We start from the raw sequence: 24,369 nt of genomic DNA on the forward strand, positions 1-24,369 counted from the left end.
GCCGGCCCGGGCGGGGGAGGAGCCGGGGGCGGCCCGGGGCGGCGGCGGCGGCGGCGGCGGCGGCGGCGGCGGCGGCGGCGGCGCTGGGCCCGGCCCGCGCTCGGAACGCTCGGACCACGGCGGCCTGGGCGGGGGGCGCGGCCCGGCCGACGCTCAGACTCTCAGGAGGCGGCGGCGGCCCCGCATCCCGCCCGGCCCACTTGACCCGGCCCGTCCGCTCGCCCGCCGTTGTGCCGCAGCCGGAACCGCAGCCACTACCCGCCGGACTGCCCCGCCGACAACCGCCGGCAGCCGCGCAGCCCGCCGGGAAGCCGAGGCCCGCCCTCGCCGCCCCTCGTCGCCCCGAACTGCAACCCCCACAAGGCCTCGCGGCGCCGGTGCGTCCGAAGACCCGTAGCGGCACCGCGAACGGTCTGTCGGGAAGCTCGGTTCCCTCCCCCTGGCGCAAGGCATGGTGGGAGCTGAAGTCCGTCCACAGCCTGAGCTCCCGCATGCCAGCGCCCCAACCATTGCCGGCACCGAGGCTTCCTGCCGCCCCTCCCGCCCGCTGGGCCCCCTCCCCGGGCTTGGCCTCAAGACCCCACAATCCTGCCCGCCGCCCCTCTCACAGGGACGTGGGCTCCCGGAGGGTAGGGCGCCGGGCCAAGGCGGCGCTCATTCGCCTGACTAAACGTGTCCCGGACTTCAGGGGCTCTGGGCCAGCCTTCTCGCAGCACTGCCTGCGCAGGTGACAGTGGAGCCCCACAGAGCAGGAAAGCCACCCCCACGTTCCTCCGCGGCCCCATGCGGGTACCAAGTAACCAAGCAGCCCCTGCTGACCCCGGCGAATGCCCTCCTCCCGGGACTCGGGTCCCGGCCGCCAAGGCCCAGTGCCTCCGCACGGCCCGGGTGCTTGCCCTGAGCCGCGCCCGCGCCCCAACGGGACCCAATAAGCACAAGACCACTGTCAGACAGGAACGTTCAGGGCCAGCAGCATCTGCACCTTTATCCACAGGCTGGGCGGCTGGGCCCAAGATACCACCGAATCTCTCTATAAAACCCGGAGGAAACGAGGAGAAAGTGCAAGTCCAGGGAATGGGTCTAAGGTCACGCGGAGAGGTCACTGTTATCAAAACGCTCCTGGTCATACACTTCAGCCACCACCTTGCGGCCAGCAAACCAGCGCCCGTTGAGGGCCTGGATGGCCTTGTGAGTCTCAGAGGCTACGGAAAACTCCACAAAAATCTTGACAATGATCTCTGCATCCTCCTCCTCGCCCTGTTTCTCCTGGTAGATGATGACACGGTTGACAGCACCAAACTTGCCACACTCCTCGGTCACCTCCCCCTCCAGGTCGTCATCGATGTCCTTGGGGTCCACCATGTTGCGCAGAACCATCACTGTGGACTGTGGGGGGGGACAGCTGAGAGCTGCGGCTGTGGCTGGACCACTCCACCCCGCCCCGCCCCGCCGGTCCCGGCTGCCCACCTCCTGCTTGCGGAGGAGCTTCTGCATCACCATGTGGCGGGCGCTGCTGCCAGAGATGCTCATGTGCTCCTGCTCGCTCAGCATCTCCGGCCTCTCTGACTCAGGAAACAGCTCCTCCTCCTCCTTCTCTTTCTTGGGCTCCAGGAGGCCGAGTGTCGGGGGGCTGGCCAGGATGGGGTTCACCACTCCCACAGAGGGGATGGGGACCGGAATGGGGGGCCGGGCCGGGGTCACACCTGCAGCAAACCCACCAGGTCCAGCGGTCACTCCCCCCACCCCCACCATTCCCAGCAAGGAGCACAGCACCGCGGAGCACGGCTGAACTGCCCGGGGCACAGGGGACTAAGGAAGCTCATTAAGGGCAGCTGAAGGCATCAAGCCCAGAGGAGGGGGCAGGGGAAGGAGGGAAGCCTCGACCCACCCAGGCTCACCTGTGATAACTCCCGGGGCCTGGGCAGCCATGACAGCCTGGGGTAGAGCCCCCAGGGGCTGGGCCAGAGTCAGGGCAGGGGACACCAGTCCAGGTGTGGCTAGAGTACCCAGTACCGCTGCTCCAGCCACTGCTTCCTGCAACCAAGGCCACTGTGCTTAGTCCCCGGTCTGGCTGCCTCCACTCAAGACCAAAGAGCCAGTCCGCACAGGATCAGGGGGGCCTGGTGCCCACCACCAAACCCACACAATTCCACCAGCCCTTACCTGAGCCGTAATCTTGGCTGTGGCTGCAGCTGCGGCCACAGCAGCAGCAGGTGGGAGGCCTCCAGGTGTGGCAGGTGTAAGCAGGGGCATAGGGGGTGTGACAGCCTTGCCCACCCGCAAGTACTGGCCACCCAGGTCAAAAAGGTTCATGGAAGACACGGCATCCTGGGACGACTGCGCCTTCTCATATTCTGCAGAGCAGGAGCGGCAGTGAGGGCCAGCCTCGGCGTCGGGTGGGCTTCACCGCCACCCCGCCGCCCCAAGCTCACCAATGAAGCCATAGCCCTTGTGCTTCCCGGTCGTGGGGTCCCGAGCCAGCGTGCACGACTTGATCTTGCCAAAGGCCTCAAACACACTCTTGATGTCGTCGTCCGAGAGGTCCTGGTGCACAGAAGCCACGTAGATGCGGTTGAACGCTCGCGCCTCCTCGGCCAGCTGGTCTATGATGGGCTGGGCCTGCCCTATGTTGCTGGGTCTGCCCACCTGGGGGAGAGGCAGGGATGAAGAGTGCCCAGTCAGCCTAGGCCGGGTCACTGCAGGCTCCTGGAGGGGCTGCTCTGCATCTCGGGGGGACTGAACGTAGAGCACACCCGTGCCGCACGCTGACCCCAAGGTCCACCCCCAGCCTCACCTTGATGTTCCTGCCTCCCAGCATCACGGAGTTCATCTGCTCCAAGGCCAGCTGGGCGGCCTCTGGGACCTCGTACTCCACAAATGCAAAGCCCTGGACGCAGGAACACGCTGTTAGGCCTGGAGAGCCCGGGGGTGGGGCGAGGCAGGGCAGATGGAACCTCACCTTGTGCTTCATGGTGACGGAGTCCCAGGACATGTCAATGCTCTTGATGGGTCCGAAGGGGGCAAAGGCCTGGCGAATGGTATCCTCCCCCAGCTCGTAGTAGATGGAGCCCACGTAGACCCGGCACATGATGGCCAGTGCCCGCTGTCGCTGAGCTGCCATCTGGAGCAGGACACAAGGGGAGAGAGAGCCACTGGCTTGTGAGGGGGTGGTGGGAGGCTGGGCAGCCCATTCCCCTCCTGGCCCACCCACCCGGCTCCGCTTGGGGAGGGCTCCCCACACGGCAGCGTGGTGCAGGCTCAGCCCCTGCAGTCAGGGTGGTGGGGGTCGGCAGGACCCCACCCCCAGGAAGGAAAGGCAGGCCTGGAGGCAGGAAACGGACGCACCCCGGCCCACCCAGGTCCCGGGCAGACTGACAGCGAAGCTGACAGGTGGTCGCAAGGCAGGGCCGCAAGCCCTGCAGTCTGGGGCCGGGCACCCAGGTGGGCTGAGAGAGGTCCTCCCAGGGTCCTGGCCGTGCGCTCCGACAGAGAGGGAAGGGGGAGCCGCCAGGCTGCAGGGACCCACTGGTGTGGAGGCGAGAGAGGGGACAGAAGACAGGGCAGCCACCGCCCAGAAGAGACCCCGGGGAGGAGGGGAGGAGCCCAGACAGGGGCTCCCGGGAGAGAAGACGAACAGCAGCCGCTCGCACAGGGCCCCGGGGCCTGAACCCTCACAAAAAAGGGCTGCTACTCCCCGGGAACACCAAGAGGTGGCAGAGCCGCCAAAAGGAGAAGCCCCCGGGCTCTGCTTGGGCAGACACCCCGCCTCCACGCTGGGGCGAGCCTGGCAGTTGTGCCGAGGGACCTCCCCATTCCCTCAAGGAGACAGTTCCCACCCTGCCACCTCACGTATGACATGCCTGGAAGGGAGGGTCCTAGAGCCACACGCCGTGGGCCACTGGGAGGAGCTGGGCCGAGGGAAGAGACCACAGGCCCAGGGCAGGCAAAGGAGACGGGGCCCTGGCTCCAGCCCCTCAACAGGGGAGCCCCACACCCTCACGAGATTCCCCATAACCAGAGGCCAGCTTCTTTTAGATACATCAACGGGCCTAGAACAGGCCGGGCCCCCCGTCCCTCAGAAAGGGGCCTACAAATAAGGTCCACATCTCCCCCAGACTAGAATTCCGCCCCCCAAATGGGACTCCCCTCCTCAAACTATGCTCTCAACAAACAGGCCTCAGGCTCCCTGCTGAGACCAAGGACCGCCCCCCCAAAGTAGAATTATGTCCCCTCTCGCACCAGGTGCCCCAGACATGAAACCAGCTGCCCCTCAGGTCAAAGTTCTCCAAGATAGGAGCACGTCTCCTCTTCAGTGTGGGCTCCCCAACAGCAGGTGTGCCAAAAGCCCTCTCCCCCTGACCTGTCCCCACAGACAGACGCTTCCTAGAGAGGACACAGGGACTGTCCGGTCCTCGAGGTCAGGACTGCGTCTCCCCTGCGAGAGCGGCACGCCCAGGGATGACCCCCAGAGAAGCCCACGTTTCCCCCTCAGACTCCCCAGAGGGGCCTGGCCTCCTCCTCAGCCTGCCTCTGGGGGATGGAGGGGCTTCTCCTTCCCAGACTCCTGCTGACGGCAGCCAGGGCCGCGGCCACCACCTCTGCCTATTCCTTGGCCCCTCTGACCACAGCCTCTGCCTGTTCCCTGGCCGCGTGGCCTCCGCCCCTTGCTGACAGCCAGGCCCGAGGCCCAGTCCTTGTCCTTCCCTCTCTCATTTGCTTGGGTCCCCCCAGACCCCCACCCCATCCATCCGTCCTCCCTCCGGGGTTTGATGGGGCCATGAGTTAAGACCCTTCTCTCCTCGGGGGCCTGACCCCAAGCCAGGAGCCCGAGCAGCCTGGAGACCGGCGGAGCTGGAGGCCCGGCGGTGCACCCCGTGCGTGCAGGCGGCATGGGTGCAGGCGGGCCTGGCGTGGGCAGCTACCCTCCTGGCCGGCTGCCCTCCGCAGTTACCTGGCCGGTTAGTTTTAAGGCGGGCCCTCAGAGCAGATGTAGGCCTCCCCAGGGGCGGTCCCGGGGTGGGTGCCCCCCACATCACCGGCCCCGCCACGCCTGGCGCTCTGTTGCGCTCGTCCCGAGCTGGCGGGCAGGGCCGGCTACGGGGAGCAAGGTCCCCAGCACGCGGGCCGCACTGCCCCCCTCTAGCCCTGACTAAGGACATGAGCCCCGGAAGAAGTGAGCATGTCTATTGACCGATTGCAAAGGTGAGAGAGGATCTCCAAAGCCCATTGTCACTGCTGCCATCTGAAAGACAGTAAAGACAGAGTTCAGTCTGTTGGAGCCGAGCAGTCTCCGCGCTCGTCACACCTCGCTCTCGTCACCCCTCACGCAGACAGCCGCAAGGCCCGGAGGCCCCGCCCTGCCAGGAGGCCCGCCTGCCTGCCCACACTGCCGGCCAAGTGGCCGGCCGCCGGCACCTGCCCAGGGGGGCCTCAGAGCCCCAGGTGCCCCGCCCCGCAGCCTGGCTGGCAGGGCAGAAGGAAGGGGGGAGGAGGAGAAGGAGGAGAAGGAGGAAGGGGAGGGGGAGGAGGAGGGGGGAGGGGGAGGGGGAGGGGGAGGGGAGGACCGGATGGAGCACAGTGAAGAGCCAGGGGCATCTCCTGGCAGCGTGAACATCTGAGGGGGAGGGGGGCAGGGGGCGGCGGGGGGGAGGCTCGAGGCCCAGGCACCTGTCAGCCTCACCCTGTCCTCTTCCCCAGAGCCCAGGCAGCCTTTGGCCACAGGCCTAGAGCAGGGCCCCGTGGAGGCGTCCCCAGCCTGTCCTCTCAGTCCTGGGCCCCAAGCCGAGGACTGAACTCCCTGCAGGGGGGCCCCGACTGCTCTTATCCGAGGCCACGGGGGTGGGGAGGAACATTCCTAGGGGCTGCAACCCAGCCACGCCGCCTGGGGGCACACGGGCTCAGGGCCACAGTCTGAAGTCCAAGAAGAGGAGCCGCTTCGGGCAGGGCGGCGGGGCACAGAGGAGGGCTGGGGGGGGCCGTGGGCTCTCCACAGGTGGGTCAGGCTGGGCCCCTCGTGCCTCAGGGAGGAACCGGGCGTCCCAAGGAGTCCCTGAGAAACCGAGCAGCACGACACGGTGCGGGGACAGCCGCAGGCACAGAGGAGGAAGAGAAGGCAGAGGCGGCGGTGGGGGCGGGGAGAAGGCAGAGGCGGCGGTGGGGGGCGGGGAGGCGCTCACCTGCAGGTTGGTGAGCTGCTGCTGCTGGTGCGCGATGGTCTGCTTCACCAGCACGCTCTTGATGCTCTGTTCCATGGCGTACTTCTTGGCCTGCGAGAGGGGGCGGTGAGGAGCGCTGGGGGGCCCGGCCTGCGGGGAGACGCGCCTCCCCCCGCCCAGCGGCTTCCCCCTGCCACGGCGCCCCAGGCAGGACGCACACTCTCACCTTCTGGAGGGCCTCTTGCTGCTCAGGCGTCAGGGGAGGCAGTCCCAGCTTTGCGGCTGTGCTCTGCCCGTTCTCCATCTTGATGGAGTCCGTCCCCTGGTGATGGGGAGCAGGGAAGTCATTAAGAACACGTTCAAGACCTCCCGCACACGGCCCCAGGAGCCCACCCCACCTTCTGCCCCGACCACCGCACGTGGCCTGCAGCTCAGCCCGCTCCCAGGCGCAGACAGGTCCTCACACAGACTGTCTCCCGCCTGGCCTGGACGTGGGTCTGCCCACCTGACATCCCTATGCCTGTCCCAGGCCGGTCTCCTCCAGGACCCACCGGGAGGACACACACCGAGGCAGACAGACACCTTGGGGGCCCTTGGCCAACCCAGAGCAGCTGCAGGACCCAGGCTTGCAGGAGTCACCAAGACAGGTAGCAAGTAGTAAGAGGGGCCCGGGCCCTCATGGCAAGCCTGACCCCAGAACCCCCGTCCCATGCTGCACAAGAGAGCCGGCCTCAGCTGTCCTCTAAGACAAGGGGAGGGGGCCAGGGCTCTCTGGAGGTCCTGGGACTCCTCACTCCCGGACTGCCTGGCACCCACACTTTCTCACGGCCAAAGCCACGGCCACAGACCCGGCTTCCCTGCTCGGGACGAGATCCAGGGGCCACTCAAAGAGCAGGTATGGGCAAGGGCTCCCTCCCAGCACAGCTCCAGGCGGTAACCCATCCCTGCACACTGTGCTCACCGCCCGGAGAGCCCCGAGTTGTTCTCCCAGGCCACCGCAGCCCCGAGGAGGGCTCCGACCCACCTCCAGCAAACTCCTCCCTGGGCTGTGCATAGCACCCTGGCAAGAGAAGCCAGAAGCAGGCCAGCCACAGGGGGACAGAAGTGGACACCCACCAGCACCCTAGGCGAGCACAGGGATGAGGAGACGCTTTGGTGGCGGTGGCGGTGGCGGTGTCCCAGCCTGCTGCAGACCACAGCGGATGCTACTAGGATTGTTTACATGCCCTCTATCAAAACTCATTTCTAAGCTGTTTGCAGGGGGAAGAAAACAGTTGTGTAAGCTGGAAGAGAAGCAGGGCCACCAGACCCAGAAGAGCATGTGTGTCGGGAGTTAGAACACACCTGCCTATCCACCAGTTGCTGGGTGGCCAGCAAGCGCTCCAGAGGGGGTATTCTGCAGCCCCCAGCATGAAGCCTCGGGAGGGACAGCAGAGAAGAGAGGCAGGTCGCCAGCACAGGAGTGACGAGCAAGGACAGAGGTACAAGGGGGGCAGGAAGGGGCTGGATGACCCAAACCCCAAGAACCACCATCCTGACTAGCTGGAGTGTGGGGTTTCCAGCACAGGGTCAAAGGGCAGGAAGCCCTGGAAGCCCCTCCCTTGGCGACCCAGTCTGGCCCCTGCGAGGCTGTCCTTCCCGCTGGCTCCAAGCCCAGTTCTCCTTAGTGGGAGAGAGGCCTGAGAGCCTGGGGCTATGACTCCAGAGCAGGCTGTCACCATGGTAACCAACGCTACCCCCTTTCAGCCCCTTAGAAACTTTTCAATCTCCTCTTTGTCTTGATAAACAAAAAGCCCTTCTACCAACCAATGGCTGGCTAGACAGCCAGCCAGGGTCGGGGAGGGCTGGCTAGAGGGGCCCACCAGCTTCAGCCCCCATAACTTCCTAGGGTCCAGGCTGCGTGCCATGGCCCTCCCCCGAGCGTGCTGAGGGCCCAGCCGAACAGCCCCCCAACCCTCTGGACGCAGGCGCTGCTGTGCAGAAGCGTGAAGAACCTTCTTACCCGGCTCCCCCTCCCACACTCCCACCGGCTCAGCGACCAGAACTGGCCAAGATCTCCCACGCCTACCCTGAAGCCCTGCCCCGAGGCTCCCAGACTTGTACTTTGACTTACACATGGTTCTGCTTTCACGTTTTACTTAAATCAGAGATCTGAAGTGAAACTCTGTATCTCTGGCTCTTAACAATACCCTGCACGTTCTGGAACAACACGTTTGCCCTTCTGTACGACACCGACGGTGAAGGGCTCCCACCGGCTGAGGTTCACACCCCACCTGACCGCAGCCACCATCTGCCTGGTTTCTGAAGACACATGAGGCTTCAACCCACCACAGAAGCAGGAGGACGCCAAGTAGAGGCAGGGAGGAGGAGGCTACAGCCAGGCTGGAGGCTGGGTGGCGAGAGGGCAGGACAGGCATCTCTGCCCAGAAGGCAGGGAAGAGTCCCTCGGGCTCCTCCCGCCCCACCCCCTGCCAGGTCTCTCTGGGCCCAGGGACGCGAAGGCAGGCGGGCGGGCGGGCAGGCAGGCGGGCGGGCGGGCGGGCAGGCGGGCCTGAGGGCGAGGATGCTTAAGGTCAGTACCTGTGAAGGTTTCCATTTGTCTCCCGCTGCCACCACTGCCGCCGCCGCCGCCGCCGCCGCCACCGCCGCTGGCTCGGACCCCCCTCCTTGCTGGCCATTGACCTGCTGCAGGCAGGAAGGAGACGATATGACGGACATTCACAAGACCCAGCCACCCAGGCCCTCTCTTGTCTTTCCTGGTTAAGAGCTGAGCTCCGCACGGGCCCAGGAAGGAGCCGGCTGTGACATGGCCCCTGACCACTCCTGACACTGCCTCACTGCGCCTCACCTGCCCACTCCCCCAGCACACCTGCAGCTGCCCAGAGCCCAGCACAAGGGGCTGGCCTGGCAGAAACCAGAGCAGAATCTGGGGCAGCCCCGAGCTGGCAACGAGTCCCCGGAAAGAGACACGGTAGAGAGCGGAGCTGTGCTCCTGCCCCAGGCCAACAAAAGGCAGGAGTGGGTCGAGAGCTGCCCTCTGGCCACACAGCTGAGGTCCTAAAGATCACTTCCTTTCCTACTGGCAGGCTGGGCCAGGCCGGGCAGGACAAGATGACAAGGAGCACAGATGGCCGTCTCCCTCCTGAGGCAGACAGAGGCACCTCTTTAGCACCCTGTACACATGCCGGGGCCAGCCCCCAGCTCAGCATCAGCCCCAATGCCTTCAACGGTCTCTGGCCAAGCCCCTGGGGCAGGTCCCAGGCCCCTCCTGAAGACAGCTCTGAGGAGGGCTGCCCTCTGCGTGGCAGGGCCGGGCAGGGGGTCTGCATGGGTAAGCCTCCCTCCCCCAGCAAACTGTCCAGGGCTGTCTAACTTAGGGCAGATGAGAGCTTGGCCACGCCTAGAGGGGCCGAGAAGCACTGCCATGCAGAGCCAGCCCAATGGAAGGAGAAGCTCCCGGCCAGGCTTAGAAGGGTGGCAGGCCAAGGGCAGAAGGTGGGCAACGTGACAGGGGTGAGGGTCTTCGTGGAAGGGTCCTGAGACTTCCCCACCTTCTCAGATGCCACACAGCAGGAACCCGCTCCCAAATCAAGGACCAGACCCACAGATATGTATCTTGAACACAGGCGACAGCCATGCTCACCCTCAAGGGTCCGTGCACAAACAAAGCCAAAGGCTGGGCCGACCTGGCCAGAGCATGTCTCAGGAGTTCCAACCTCAAAGGAGAGACAGCAGCACAAACCTGACTGCACTAGAGACGTGGCCAGTGTGCACAGAAGCTGTGGCCGACCCAGCCCTGCTGCCTCCCTGGAACCCCTCTGAACTCGGCACCACTGCTGCTTAGAAACTGTGCCCCAGAGAGAGACAAAGGAAAGGGGGGACCTGCTGACACAAGTCCCACCCAGTGGGTACATGGCATCTGGGGACAGGGTTAGAGTCTGGCTTTGCCCCAAGTTCCCTGGCAGCCCCCAGAATACACCCACAGCAGAGGCTGCCTCTTAAGACCCACAGCAAGAGATCACTTCAGGTCTGGGGATACAATCCAACCCTTAGACCCCTGTGAACAGAGTCAACTTGAGGGCACACTTATAAACCACTCCCCCAAATTACTGTAATAGCCAACAAAGGAACCAGGACAGTGCTGAGATCAGAACACAGCTCAGAAGAGACTTCCCAGGAAAATTCAGTTCACCAGGAACTCTAGGAAGGACATCCTACCCCATTCATGGCAGAAACAGTTTCCAGTCCCACTGAGCCTAGGGTTCTGTTCTAAGCAGATGCTAAGAGAGCTTAAAGGAAACTGTCATTTATCATTACAGCTAGCCCTGTGCTGTAATCCTCTGGCAATGAATGCAGCATGCCCTGCGGTCACAAAGCCCCCCCACCCCGCCCCCCACCAGGCAGCAGTGCCTTGAGGGGTGCAAATCCCCCTCTGGCAGGTGTGTGTGTATGGTGGGGTGGGGTGCAGTGCTGCCCCATGATTCTGGGCCCCAAACCCCAGCACTGTCAATGATCAACAGCCCAGAGCAAAAGGATTATTTCCACTAGAAGAAAAGAAAAGTTACGTAATTGCTTAACATCTTCAGGCTTCAGGCTCTTCAGGCCTGTCTCCTGGGGCTGGCAGGAAGATTCAGTGAGTGGCTCCATATAAAGTACTTAAGGCAATCCTTCGGCACATGGCAAGCAATCCATAGGTTTCAATGATTATTAGTATTATTACAACATCCAGAGTCAAGTCACCACAGCAGGGCCACTGCAGGACACTGCCTTCCTTCCGTTCAGTCCCCTTGCCACGGTGCCATGCTGTCCACTGCATGGCCAGGCTCTGTGCAGGGCACTGCAGATGCAGCAAAACAAGACAAGAGACATGCCAACCAGCACCGATGTGAGATTATTTCTGTAGTTAACAAGTGCTAAGAACACCAAGCACAGCGGGGGAAGAGCGGCCTATGAGGCACGCTGGGCCACAGCACCCAGGGCAGGCCTCTGTGAACTGACATGCAGGCTGGGACCCACGGGAAGAGGAAAAAAGCAACTGTGCCCCTGGGGAGGGGAGAGGGTCCCAGTGCCCCTGCCAGATGGAACCCAAGGATGATGGTCCCCAGTGGGAGTGAGCCCAAGTGTCAGAGGAAGGGGCTATGGCCCGTTTCTGCAGCCACGAGGTGGAAGGCACACCCAAGTCAGAAGAGGCACTTCTGTATCTTCCTGGGTCCTTCCCCACGAGATCACTGTGCCATTCCACTCCACCTCCCACAAGAGCTGAAGCCACAGCTTAGGACAGCAAACCAGCACGGCTCAGCATGCATGGACCAGAAGACAGAGAGCAAGCTCTCAATATGCCCCAAAAGGACTGCAGGGAAACAGGTAACCCTTCTAGAAACCTATCCATTCAAAAGGTAGGAAGAGGAATGTGTTGGACCACAAGCTGGACTTCACTCCCACAAGCTGATGAGGTAAGCCTGGGCCTTTACAGTTTACATACACCTACTAACACACATGTATTAACCTCTTGAAAGGAGTCAGAGGGTCAGTGAAGACCCTTATTGAAAACCCCAGCTTACAGGGTTTAGACTCAGTGCCCCCAGCCACCTCTACTATGACACCACCTGTGCCTGGCCCTGTGCCACAGCAGAGCCGAGGCCCCCTGAGCAAGGCTGAGGCATGGTGTTGACGCAGGTCTGTGGACGCTTGGGGACATGACTCTCACTGGCCTCCAAGCCGCCACCTTCACCTCTTTTCTCTCTAACGTTCCTCTCACAAAGGTACTTGCTCTCGTGGCTTCAACAGGAAGCGGGACATGGCAGCAAGAGGACAGTGAAGTTAGCTAGGCCTGACAGTCACACACTGGGCCCCCCTCATAGCCTGCGGGCTCTCTCTCACTGGGGGTCAGTTTCTTCCCCAGTGCGACAGGTTCGGCCCCCTCTCTGGGCATCAGCCCCCAGCTGAGAGCATGGCCAAGGCAGTCTAAGTACACCCCCTGACCCTCAGACATCTCCCCGATCAGTCCAGCCTCCATCTACCTGCAAAAGCTGCCTTCTTAGACAGACCTCACCACATCAGTCTGAGTACAGGTCGGGGGAGAGTGGCACGTAAAGAAAGGGATGCACCGTGTGAAGGGTCCCAGAGCGGTCAGTCGCACAAGCCTGGGAGGAAGAAGAGTGAAGGGAGACTTCACCACGGAAGTGCTGTGTGTGGAGGGGTTGTCCATCTATGCTAACGGCTCCATGTGGCGGACGGACGCGAGCACTAAGCAGGGCGGGAGGGGTTCCTTCCTCTAGGTGCCCGCACCCCCCTAGCACTTCACGCACCCTGGGTGGGAACTGGCCTCCAGTGCCCACCAGACCCCGGAAAAGGGCAAGACTGCCTCTGGTTCCCCACTGTTCCCCCAAGTCCTCGCACAGCGCTTGGGACAATGTGATCGCTCAGGAAACATGCAATGAGAGACCACGTCTTCCCTTCCTGAGTGGGGATAGCAGGACGGAGTCCCTGTTGGCTGGAAACCTCTTCCCCGTGAGCATCAGCGGAGAGCAAATTCACAGCTGTGTACGCAAGAAGCCAAGGCCTCCCTCCTCACCAGGCCCGATCGCTTCCTACAGGCCCCCGCACGCCCAGGGGCCCCTTTCACACTAGCGGGAGGAGAAACGCCACGGCTCCCAGGAGCCCCGCCTTCAAGTCGGGGACACAGGCGCACCCCGTCGACAGAAGGGGACGACCGCCGCCGGGGCCCGACCGGCCTCACCGCGAAGGGACCCGGCTCGGCGCGCGGCACGGCCCCCAGCTGCGCCCCGGGTCCCCACCGGGCCAGGCCCTCCCGCGCCGGCCGCCGGAAGCTGCAATCTGCGGGCCGGAAGCTGCGGCCTCGGGCCGGCCCCCGCCTCGCGCCCGCCCCGCCCCCGCCTCGCGCGACCAAAGGACGCGGGAGCTCGCGGGGGGGCCCGGAGCAATCGCCACATCCCCGGGGAACCCTCGGCGCCCTGGCCGGGCCGACAACCCGCTCCCGCCATCTGAGCGGCGGCCCGCGGTCACGGGGTGCTCACTTACTAGAGCTATGGTCGCCGTCGCCATCTTGCGCCCGTCGCGGCCGCCGCGCGCGCGCCGCACACTTCGGCTCCTTCCGCGGTCTCGCGCGATCTGGGTGCCGGCGGAGAAACTCTCAAGAGGACGGAACTCTCGCGATTAAGGGCCTTTCCCCCGGCGACGTGGAAGGAAAAAGGAGCGCGCTTCCGGTGAGGGGAGAAACAGTTAACGCTCCGGGAGGGGCGGGCAGAAGGGGCGGGGCCGGGGCGTGTCGGGGGCGCGCGCGCTGCCGCCCGGCCTCCGCTCGCCGCCAGCCCCGCCCTCCGCCGGCCTCAGTGCGTCCCAGTCCACTCCTCGCTTCGTCCCGTGCCGCCCTCCGGCCTCTGCTCGGTTTTCTGCCTGCTTTGCAGGAAAACCCGAGGCAGGTCACAGGCGGCCCGATCCTCTCCAGGGCTGCGGTTGAAAGCAGTGACAAAGAATCGCTTTATTTCGGACTCAGATTTCGAGATGCTCTTTGCATCATAACATCTCTGAATGCGCCTACCAATGCATGGTGTGCTGTCACCTAATGGCCGCATTTTCTCTTTCCTACTGATCCATAAAACAGTGCATCTTTTGCACTGATGGCGTCGTAGAGCCACTGACATACAGTCGGTAGAACTGCAACCCAAGAGACAGGCTTCTGAACCAGTCCCGTGAGAAGGGTATGCATTCCGAGTCCCCTTAGTTCTGAACTGTTTTTTAAAGGCTCCAGGTGTCCATCCCTGGTGTTGAACTGCCCTGGACGTTTGCTGCATGCCCACCCAGTCCCAAGACCCTCACTCAGTGAGGCTCAGGTCCTGAGGTTGTCAGCTTAGTAACTTCAGCCTGCCTGAGGCAGCAAGGTGTCTTCCCCAACTAGGCAGTTCTCTTCTCCATCCTGGGAGAGTTTGACATGAAATACAGACACCCCTGGTTAAACCCAACAATATTTGCCTCATCTCCCTTCCCTCTAAAATGATAGGAAAAGGATTTTATGAAGGAAGCAACCCATGAAGACAAAAGGGTGGAATGTTGTGGAGCTGAAGAAAGGTGGACAGCGGCAGCTGCTTTCTTGGAGGTCGGGGTCCAGGAGATCGGTCACGCCAAGTGCAACTGTGAAAAGGAAGAGACTCCAGGGCTCAGCCCCTACCGGCAGTGGCTGGGAGGTGAGCTCCAGCAGAGGCGCTCTCGGTTGGGTTGTCCGTCCGGGGCAGGGTCCTGTTCTGAAAGTGGGGGAATACGTGAGATTCCCGCCTTTCTGCCACCTCCACCCCCGGCTCTGAGTCCGGCCCCAAGCATGTGGCCCCCACAGTCCTCAGAGAGAAGAGCTCATCTCTGCAGTAGCTCCCAACACAGAAGAAAAGCCTGGCAGTTGGGAGGTGGTCAGGAGGATGGCCTGGCTCGATCCTTGAGCTCAAAGCTCACCAGGCATTAAGCCCCAGCCACTAAGATTAAATGCAGCTGGGCAACCCAGGATCACCAGACAGCTGAGGGAGAGGAAAAAACAAAAAAGCAAAAGGAAAAGGGACTCAGAAGGAACACAGCCAATAAAGCGAGCAGAAGGAGGAAAAAAGGAAAGCTAAAACCGTATCCTCAGAGATATTAGAGAGGCTGTTGCATCCGAAAACATGAACAAGAGGCTACAAAGAAAGAACATTCAGCAAACGAGAAAGAGCACTTATAAATGAAAAGCATGAGAGGAAAACAAACAGTTAAACAGAAAGGTTGAAAGATAAAGCTGTAATTTTCCAGAATGTATGACAACAACGAAACCATATAGCTAGAAAGCAGACAATGGAGTCATTGTCACACTTGTCAGCGCTCCCCAGTGCTAGAGCTGGCCGGGAGCCTTAGAGGCCTCCATAACAGAGGGGGTGGACGGGCTGGGACTTTCCACCACCACTGTGGGGGGCAAAAGCACCACCCCCTGGTGGCAGCTTCCCCTGTGAAAATCTGGCATCGCTGTATTCAGAGTGCTTGTGTGCTGGGCCCTGTTCTCGTACTTTTCACAGTTAACCTGTGCGATCTCACAACCACCCCATGACGTGTGGACCATTATTATCCCCATCTTTACTGGTGAGAAAGTGGAGTCACAGACCACTGTCACACAGCAGGAAGCAGCAGAATGGCTCCAGAGCCTATGCCCTTAACCAGCACATATTGCACCTGTCAGAAAATAAGTCCAACATCTAAGTAAGCATTCCAGAAAAGGAGAGGGGAGAAATCACCAGAAAAGCAAGGAAAACTTCCTAGAGCTGAAGGGTTGGGATCTCTGGACAATAGATGAAAGAGGTCATAAACAACAAGGTCCAGGGACTTCCCTGGTGGTACGGTGGGTAAGGCTCTGTGCTCCCAATGCAGGGGGCCCGGGTTCGATCCCTGGTCAGGGAGCTAGAGCCCGCATGCATGCTGCAACTAAGAGTTCGCATGCCACAAGTAAGGAGCCCTCGAGCTGCAGCTAACACCTGGCGCAACCAAATAAATAAATGAATAAATATTTAAAAAACAAAACAACAAGGTCCTATTGTATAGCACAGAGAACTATATTCAATATACTATGATAAACCGTAATGGAAATTGCTGTACAGCAGTAATTAACACAACATTGTAAATCAACTATACCTCAATTAAAAATAATAACAAAATAAAAGAAAGAGAAGGTCTGAATCAGAACACATCGTTGAGAATTTCCAAAACACTTGGGTAAAGAGAAGATCCAGAGAGAGAGAGAGAAGAAATCACAAAGGGTCAGAACTCAGAAAGGCATGGGAGTTCTTGGGACTGGAAGAAAGTGACAGGATGCCCTCAAAGTCCTGGCAAGAAGTAATCTTCCACCAGCGCAACACCGTCCCTAGTTGCACGAACAAGCAGATGTGAGAGTGGTGAGGGCAAACAGGAGCGACTCCGTGACTCGCCAGGCAGCCTCGCTCAGGATGTTCCTCCTCAAACAGAGGGTGAATGGAGGAAGAAGCAAGCATGGGTTCCAGAGACAAGAGGAGGGAGGTGCTGCTGAAGGCGTAGCCCATGCTGACAGCTGGGTCACGAACCCAAGAACAAGTAGCCTGGGGCAGAGAGTGGCCAGGCTGGGGGCTCCAGGAAAAGATGACACAGCAGCCAGCTATGCAACAAACCTCAAGACTGAGAGTAGGTTCACACTTCTGCGGGAGAATCTAGGGAGGAATTCATGAGACGTGTAGAAAACTAAGCCCCCCAGAAAGGCAATGATTAACTCCAGGGGAAACAAAAAGTTGTGCAAGAAAGCAAATATAATCCTAGAACACCTTGTTCTCTGCTGAGACCTGTGGGAATGAAGCGGTAATACTGCCCATCACACTGGGATGACGCTGGGTCAGGGGATTGAGGCCAGTGATCCCCTTCCCCCCAGAGGACACCAGCAGGTGACACGTGATGTAAAAAAACAGTAAAAAAAAAAACAAAACAGTAAAAGCATGTGTGCGATTTTGTGAAACATGCATTTTAAATGCCTGAAGAAACAGCTAAGAGAGTTGAATTTGGAAAGGGTCAGGGTTAGAGACAGTATTTATTATTTATTTATTATTGGCCTAAGAAAATTCCACTTTTAAAATAATGTGTATATAACTTTGAAAAGATAAAAGTTAAAATGAAAACCTCAACATAGGCATTAAACGAAGCAATGATAGTATTGATCCTTTTGAGTTCAGTTTAATCACTGGTACAATCTGTTACGCATTGGACACTCAAACTGTTTAAGATGACGCAGAATCAGACAGCATCAGCGTTTCCAACTAGATGTGTAAGTTATTTTAGATTGTAGTTTTAAATTGAAAGGTGTGAGAACTTGAATAATTTTGTAAAGCATATTGGAATGTTTAAGATAACTTGAGATTCACCGTATTGGTGCATGTGTTTCATTTGATACATCTTGGTAAGGTGTTTTGGTTTAGGGTTTTGGCTGGTGATGTGGTAGGTGGGATAATGACACCCGCCCCCTGCCCCTTGCAAAGATGTCCGTGTCCCAACCCCCAGAACCTGTTAATATTACTTTACTTGGTGAAAGCTATTTTGCACATGTGATTAAGGACCTTGAGATGGGGAGATCATCCTGGATTATCCGGGTGGACCCAACCTAGCCACACGAAGCTTTCCTGGCTGCAGAAAACCAGACACACCGTTTCGTGAGACAGACTCCACCCGATGTTTCTGACTTTGAAGACAGAGGACAGGGCCGTGAGCCAATGGAGGTGGCTGCCTCTAGAAGCTGAGAGTGGCCTTCAGTTTACAGCAGGCAAGGAAGTGGGGATCTCGGCCCCATCACTGCGAGGAAATGAATCCCTGCCCTGTGCCCAGCGCCGTGCCTGGCACCTGCAGGCCAGCAACCTGAAGGAGCAGGAAATGGGTTCTGCCCTAGAACCTCCAGAAAGACACGCAGTCTTCTTAACACTCTGATTTTCGTCTGGCGGGATCTGTGCCAGACTTCTGAGCTACAGAACTATCTAAGCGTGCTGGTTTAAGTCACTGAGTTGTGGTAAACCCTGACAGCAGCAACAGAGAACTAACACGGTGGTGAGCTTTTCTTGTTTGACATCTGAAAAGCTTAGAAACTGAATGTGCTAAATTTATACATGCAGTTTAAAATCTTTAAGAGTGATCAACTACATCTGAAAATGAAGGGAGGTGGTCCAAGTGAATGGAGGCTAGGGTTATGGGGGGTAGGGATGGGGGAGACAGGGAGCCGGGGCTGGTAGCCTTAGGACCCAGGAAGGCAGCTGCCACAGGAGGAGGTAAGAGACGTAGCAGGAGGGGTGGTGAGCTTGGGAGGAGCAGGGAGGGTGCCTGACCGTGACCACTCGAGGCCAGGGAACAAGGACAGAAAATAGCCCTTTGGAGGGTCTGCACTGGCCGGGGGGCAGGGTGCGAGAGCCACATGGAGCTGCAGGGCCGTGGCCCTGCCCAGCCCAGCACCACGCCTGACACCTGCAGGTGGTTTACCAAGGATTTAAGGCAGCGATTCCGGTTCCTCGTGTGGCTCTGCGGTAGCAAATTGGAATGGAGCGCTCCCCTGGGCACACATCTGTCCAGGGCCAACCCCCGCCCCTCAGCCCCCCAGCACTGCCGCGTTTCCCTGCAGGGCGGCCCCTCATGACCAGACTGCGTCGGGGGTGGAAATGGAGGGCACGGGAGGGATGCTGAGTTGTGGAAGCTGGCCGATGGGGGGATCCTGATCCTAAGGACATGCGGGGCCTAACCAGCCCCCCAGCCCCAGCCCTGGCTCCCTCACCCCTGACGGGCCTGACCCCACCACCCTCAGCCCCGCCGCAGGGTTGCTGGAAGCTGTGGGAGGGGGAGGATCCTCACTAGCAGGCACACAGGCAGGGGGGGCCCCTGGTCCCCCACCCAGACGCCGGGGCCAATGCCGAGCTTCCCCACGGGAGCCACCAGGTCTGGTTCCGGGGGCGCTGGGGAGCGGGAGCGCTGAGGCGGGATCAAGGTCACAGCTGAGCTCCACGGTACTTGAGGAAGGTGCTGTCCAGGAAGGCAGCCAGCTTCGGCCGATCGTCCTGCAGGGCAGGGGGGAGGCACGCGGGATGGTGGGACGTGGCCCACCCTGCGGCCCTCCCAGGCTGGCCGTACCCGGCTGCGCACCTCACCTCGTGGACGAAGCCATAGTGCACCAGCTCGGCGGCCAGGTCCTGGGCACTGTCAGCTGCGGCAGGGGTGTGAGGACCGGGCGTGAGGCCGCAGCACCGCCCGCCGTGCCTGCCCCCCACCCCCCGCCCCGCCCGGGGTCCCGCCCGGCGGCCTACTTGGGAGCAGGTCGTAGGTGAGCTGCCGGTGCAGCCTGTCCTCCAGCACGAGGAGCAGAGTGAGCTGGGGAGGCGGGAGGGCGAGGTGGGCTCGGGAGTCGGCCCCGCCCCTCCCGCACCCCCACGCCTCTGTGGGCGGGGCCCCCCTCACATGCCAGCGCGCCTGGTCCTCGCTTCTCTCCAGGTTACACTGCATCTGGATCACCTGGGGGGAAGGGGGAGGCCAAGGTCACCCACGAAGGCTGGAACTCAGCAACTGGGCAGCAAGAGCAGATGCTGTGTCAAAGGGGCCCAGACACAAAGGGGTCATAAAGACGGGAAATGAGGAAGGTCTCCAAGGGGAGCCTAGGAAGCACATCTCACTGCTAGGAGCCTGGCGAGTTGAGGGAAACTTCCAGAGAAGATATTGAAGCTGGGTACCGAAGGATGAACAGGAGTTTTCACAGGACAGCTGAACAAAGAGAGAGCTGTGGGAAGGGGGTGGGGGAGGGGCGAGGTGCGCAGGGACATGACAGCAGAAGCACAGGGTGCCAGCAAAACCAGGCCTCAGAGTGCCGGGCGGGTGGGGGGGTGCGGCGGGGGGGTTGGGGGTGTGCGCTGAGGACCCCCAGCTGTGGCTATTAGAACATGAATTCTGGCTGGGAAGCCGGGGAAGGCGGCCAGGCTGGGGGCTGGTGCAGCATCCAAGTGGGGAACAGGGGGCCCAGATCAGGGAGGTAACCATGGAGACACACCCAAGGCCAAAACCAGAGGCTCTGGAGCCCAGTGGGTGTGGACAAGAAAAGGGAAAGGGTGGCCGGGGAGGCCCCTGGCCAGCGGGGAGCCTAGCAGGAGGAGGGGACGGGAGAAACACAGGGCCTGGGGGCCTTGGCAGAAACACCAGGTCACAGATGTCAGCGAATCAGCAAGCCAAGGAGGTGGGATCCGAGAGGCAGCGTGTATGGGAGAGGGGCCTGCAGGGGTCTTCCCCTGTGGAGCCTCTGGGAAAGGGGGTATCCCAGCTTGTACGACTGTCCCCCAAGGCCCACAAAGGGGTCAGCCAGAACCTGGTCTCTCCTGGCAGCCTGGAGGAGAGCCGGGCTGGGGGACTTGAAACCCCTGATAAGGGCACCCGTCTGGGCAGTGGGCAGGCCTGTGGAGGCTGGAGTCTTACCTTTCTGGTCTCTGAGTCAAAGGGTTCTGGCGTCGGGGTCTTGGCCTTTGGGGCTTCCTCGGGGGGTGGGGCCAGCACACGGGGCAGCCCCAGGGGCCGAGCAGCAGCGAAGTTCATCAGTGGGTAGATCCCATTTCTAGGGACACAGTGCGGCGTGGTGGCAGCTGAGGGCTCAGGCCTGACAGTTGCCCACTCCCCAGCCTCACTCCAGCCCTCACCTGACATCCTCCAGGAACTTGTCAAGCTCCAAGCAGGAGACCTCTGAGTACCTAGTATGGGTGTGAGGAGAACATGAGGGTGGTGGTCCTGCCGCGGGGTGGGGGGGGCAGGGGTGGGGGGGCGTGGCCGGGAGGAGAGGGGAGGCCTCTGGGCTGCAGGCCGCTCACCGCCACTGCAACGGGGGCCGGGACGGCCGGGGGATCTCTGCCAGGACCGTGTGCGGGTCCGTTGCCTTGGTCTTTTCCTCCACCACGTTCTCAGGCATGAGGTCTGCGGGCCGGGGGAGCACACAGGGCAGTGGGCCCTGAAGCACGAGGTCCTGCGGGGCCTCCTTCTGCATCCCGACCCCAGGCCCTGGACCACCCCCGGGCTGGCCTGCCCCTCACACTGGTGCTGGATGAAGCAGTGAGCGGCCAGGAGCTTCAGCGAGTGCACCTCAAACAGCACACGGTGGAAGAGGAGGCTGTGCGCGGAGGGCCGGCGGGCAGGGTCCCGGGCCAGGCAGGAGAGGATGAACTCCTGGGGTATGGAGAGGGGGCTGCAGTCGGTGGAGCCCCTCCACTCCGGCCCCACAGTGTGAGAAGAAGGGGCCCCTGCAGGGTCCAACCCCGTGGGAGCCTTCGTGGAGCAACGTGCACAGAGTAGAGGCATCCCGTTAGCAGCCAGGCCAGGACCTGATTCTTCAAACAGGACAGTCCAGTCTGCCCCCGGGCCCAGCACTGCCCGTGCTCTACTTCCAGCACCCCTCACAAACATCGTGGCGGGTTGGCACTGTCGTCCCCAGTTCACAGGTGAAGCTGCACTGCAGGGAGGACACCGGCCCCCGCCTCGAAGCCCTGGGGCTGGGCAGAGCTGAAAGATCAGCGCAGGCCCTCGAGGTCCGTGCAGCCTAGCCTGAGCCCGCCTACCTACAGCCCGCCCCTCTTCTGCTTGCCTCAGGTCAGGCCCGATTCCGGAGATGACCTTGAAGTGTCCCTGCCCTGCCCCACATCCATGCCCTCCACTGCCTCTCGGTCCATCCTGGCTCCACCTCCTCGTCAGTCCTGTCCAGGCCCCGTCACTTCCCTCCCCCATCCCCAGAGGTCATGCGGTGGAGCCAGACAGTCGCCAGACTCTGGCCAGAGAGGCTGTGGCTGCAGCTTCTGTCCGTCCGCATGCGCTTTGCCGGCTCCCCCCCGACCTTGCCCCCAACACAGGCTAGGACCACGTCCTTTCTAACTGGTCTCCTGAAGGCTTACAGGCGGGGATGTGGAATCAGGCAGACCTGGATGCAAACACCGGCTCCACCACTCGCTCTAAAGCCTCTCTGAACCTGTTTCTTTATCTATAAAATGGGCATAAAAATTGTGCCCACCCGGGAAGTATCTCTCCAGTCTCTCTGTGCTTAGAACGTGCCCTCAGAACCTTCACGTCTGCAACGCAACTCAACATGCACGCCCAGTAAGGCCCTCCTTGCGGGGGTGGTGGGGTGGAGGCTTGCGCAGCGGGCCTGGCCCTGACCTGCTGCACCTCCAGGCCTGCCCAAAGCACCGCACCGGCCCTCCTTGGAAAACTGAGAGCCAGCCGGTAGGGGCAGGGCCAGCTGCTTACCCGCATGTTGGGGTCACTCAGAGAATGCCTGGCGCGAGCGATGGCCTCCTCTGTGACCCGGGTGTCCCCATTGGCCTGGATCTCCAGCACAGCCATCTGGGGGGCAGGGCAAGGTCAGGCATGGGGAAGGGACAGCACAGGTGGGACGGGGGGCGTTAGCTGGGAGGGGCCCAGCGACCACGGGGTTAGTACCTCCAGCGCACACATCCCAAAAGAGAAGATGTCCACGGCAGTGCCATCGGCAACTTCTGAAAGGGGAGAGCAGGTCAGGGCAGGTAAGGCGGATGCCGGGAGGGGAGGGGGGACCTCCCAGACTCACCTCCATACTCTGGCGGGAAGAAGTGCAGGTTCCGAGGTTCCTCCCGCTCAACACGGATGGGGCTTCGAAGATCGTCTGGGAGCGCTACGGAGAGAGCGCGGGATGAGCAGACGAGACCTCTCTCCCACGCTCCGTCCCCCCAGGGTCCCCACGCACCATTGGAGAAGATCCGGTGCCACACTGAGCCGGTCACCGCGGGGAGAAAGAGCAGGTGTCAACGTGATGGGGCATTGGGCATCGTCCGCCCCCATTCCAGACAGGTCCCCCAGCCCCGCCCCCCGCCCCTGCCCAGCCCCTCTCCGCCAGCACCAGAGCCGATCTTGATGAGGCCGTTGTGCTGTATGAAGATGGTGTCGCTGGTCAGGTTCCCGTGGATGATGGGGGGGCTGCAGGCGTGCAGAAAGCTGGGGAGGAGGGGAGAGCAGGGGGAGCTGGGTCAGGGGTGCCAGGGAGGCGGGGGCGCCAAGGGCAGGTGCTCGGGCAAGCCCAGGCCCTCACCTGAGCGCGGACAGGATCTGCGTGCACCAGCGCTTCCAGGCCTGGCGGCGGACGGACTCCATGGGATGAGCGCAGGAAAGGCAGCTGGGCCTGAGGTGCCCCGGCCCAACCCCGCTCCTGTGCCCAGGGCCGCCCAGCGCCCCCTCACCATCTCTGTCCCCAGCGCACCCCCGACCCCACCCTGTCCCTGACGCTGACCCAGCCCGCTCCCTGTACCCTGGCGTTCATGGCCTTGTGGTTCTTCTTGGTCTTTTTGAGGAACTGCTTGAGGCTGCCCGATGACACGTACTCTGTGATGAAGATGACCTGCGAGGCGGCAGGCTCACGGGCTCCACCAACGGTGGGTGCCCACAGCTGCCCCACCCACTGGTGGCCCCCTCCCCGTGGTGTGCCCAGGGCTCACCCGTGCTCGGGCCTCCGAGGCGTCCAGCCAGTACTTGTGCAGCTTGACAATGTTGGGGTGGTCCACCAGCACCAGCTGCTCAAATATGATCTGGATCTTCTCCTGGGAAGGGGAGGCGGTCACCAGGCTGAGGGGGGGGGCGGGCGGGGGGGGCGGCGGGCCTTACCTCGTGGGCCGAAAAAGCCTTCCTGTCAGCGAAGTGCAGCTCGTTCCACACCACCTCCACCCCCTCCTCCGTGTCCATGGCCAGGAAGGTGCTCTGGACGCCGGGCATGTTCCCCTGGTTCACCTGGTGGGCGGGGGGGGCGGGGGGGGCACGAGTGAGCTGGTGCGTGGGGGAGGAAAAGGGTGCGGGCTAGGTCTCCGCTCACCTCCCTTCCAGCAGCCCGAGCATGTGAGGCAGGCGCTGGCCTGCTCTGGGGGGAAGCTGGGCACCCAGGAGCAGAGCCTTGGTATCCTGGGGCTGGGCTGAGGGGATCTGGGGCAGGTTCCGGGTGTTTTTGAGGCTGGTCCCCAGAGGACTAACAGCTGGTCCCAGAGGCATGGGGAGGTGGTCTCGGGAGGAGACTTAGGGAACCGGGGGTTCCTCACCAGGGCGTGGGCGCCAGGCTAAAGGAGTGCAAGGGCCCGTCAAGAAGGGGGCCGCCTGCGCGACGCTTCGGAGAGGTTTCGGGCCTTCTGGCTCCCCGAGAGTCCGCACGGCCCCGCCTGGTCTCAAGGGCCCCTCCGCGGGAGGTGGGCGGCGACCCGCCCCTCCCCACCGTGCCCACCTGCTCCCGCCGCTTCTGCCAGCGGCCGCACGGGCTCTCTTCCAGGATGTCGCTCTCGTCCTCACTCTCGTCCTCCCGCTCCCGCTCCCGGCCCCGCCTCGGCACCGGCTCCGGGGCCGCCATGGCTCGGCGGGTCCAGGCCGCCGCCCTCCGCGCTATCCGCCGCCCAGCGCCGCCGCCGCTCCCCTCCCGTCCTGGCCCCGCGCCCAGACGCCCAGCTGGGAGCGGAGCCGCCGCCGCCACCACCTCGAGTCCCTACTCGGGCTCCGGGAACTGGGAGGCGCGGGCGCGCCGCCGGCCCGGGGGTGGAGCCCGCCTGCCCCGCCGGAGCCGCCTCCCCTGGCCGGAGCCCGAGCGGAGATTCCCCGTACAAGGCAGAGCCCTTGCGGCGCCGGCGGAGACGCCACCTGTCCCCCGCCCAGGGGCCCACCGCGTGGA

General features: G+C 62.0%; 2 protein-coding genes across 2 annotated transcripts; both read right to left on the reverse strand.

The window, feature by feature from the left end:
- Positions 1 to 959: 959 nt before the first annotated feature.
- PUF60 (poly(U) binding splicing factor 60) lies at positions 960 to 8,835 on the reverse strand. The gene is made up of 11 exons (XM_079722354.1): positions 8,736 to 8,835; positions 6,382 to 6,477; positions 6,177 to 6,266; positions 5,192 to 5,242; positions 2,960 to 3,121; positions 2,795 to 2,887; positions 2,433 to 2,646; positions 2,164 to 2,354; positions 1,899 to 2,034; positions 1,468 to 1,703; positions 960 to 1,386 (listed from the first exon to the last, which is right to left on the reverse strand). Exons 2-11 carry the CDS (start codon positions 6,457 to 6,459, stop codon positions 1,087 to 1,089), a joined length of 1,551 nt encoding a protein of 516 aa, XP_079578480.1. The 5' UTR covers positions 6,460 to 6,477; positions 8,736 to 8,835; the 3' UTR covers positions 960 to 1,086.
- Positions 8,836 to 18,624: 9,789 nt separating this feature from the next.
- Positions 18,625 to 24,054, reverse strand: NRBP2 (nuclear receptor binding protein 2; the record flags this gene model as incomplete). Its single annotated transcript, XM_079722599.1, has 18 exons — positions 18,625 to 18,733; positions 18,824 to 18,879; positions 18,980 to 19,043; positions 19,131 to 19,184; positions 20,133 to 20,268; positions 20,351 to 20,401; positions 20,519 to 20,621; positions 20,738 to 20,870; positions 21,942 to 22,037; positions 22,134 to 22,189; positions 22,261 to 22,344; positions 22,417 to 22,440; positions 22,570 to 22,664; positions 22,759 to 22,799; positions 22,975 to 23,064; positions 23,162 to 23,263; positions 23,328 to 23,450; positions 23,932 to 24,054. The coding sequence occupies 18 exons, from the start codon at positions 24,052 to 24,054 to the stop codon at positions 18,665 to 18,667; spliced, it is 1,500 nt and encodes a 499-aa protein (XP_079578725.1). The 3' UTR covers positions 18,625 to 18,664.
- Between the last annotated feature and the right edge of the window lie 315 nt (positions 24,055 to 24,369).

Source organism: Hyperoodon ampullatus (assembly GCF_949752795.1).
Source record: "Hyperoodon ampullatus genome assembly, chromosome: 17".
Lineage (NCBI taxonomy): Eukaryota > Metazoa > Chordata > Mammalia > Artiodactyla > Ziphiidae > Hyperoodon > Hyperoodon ampullatus.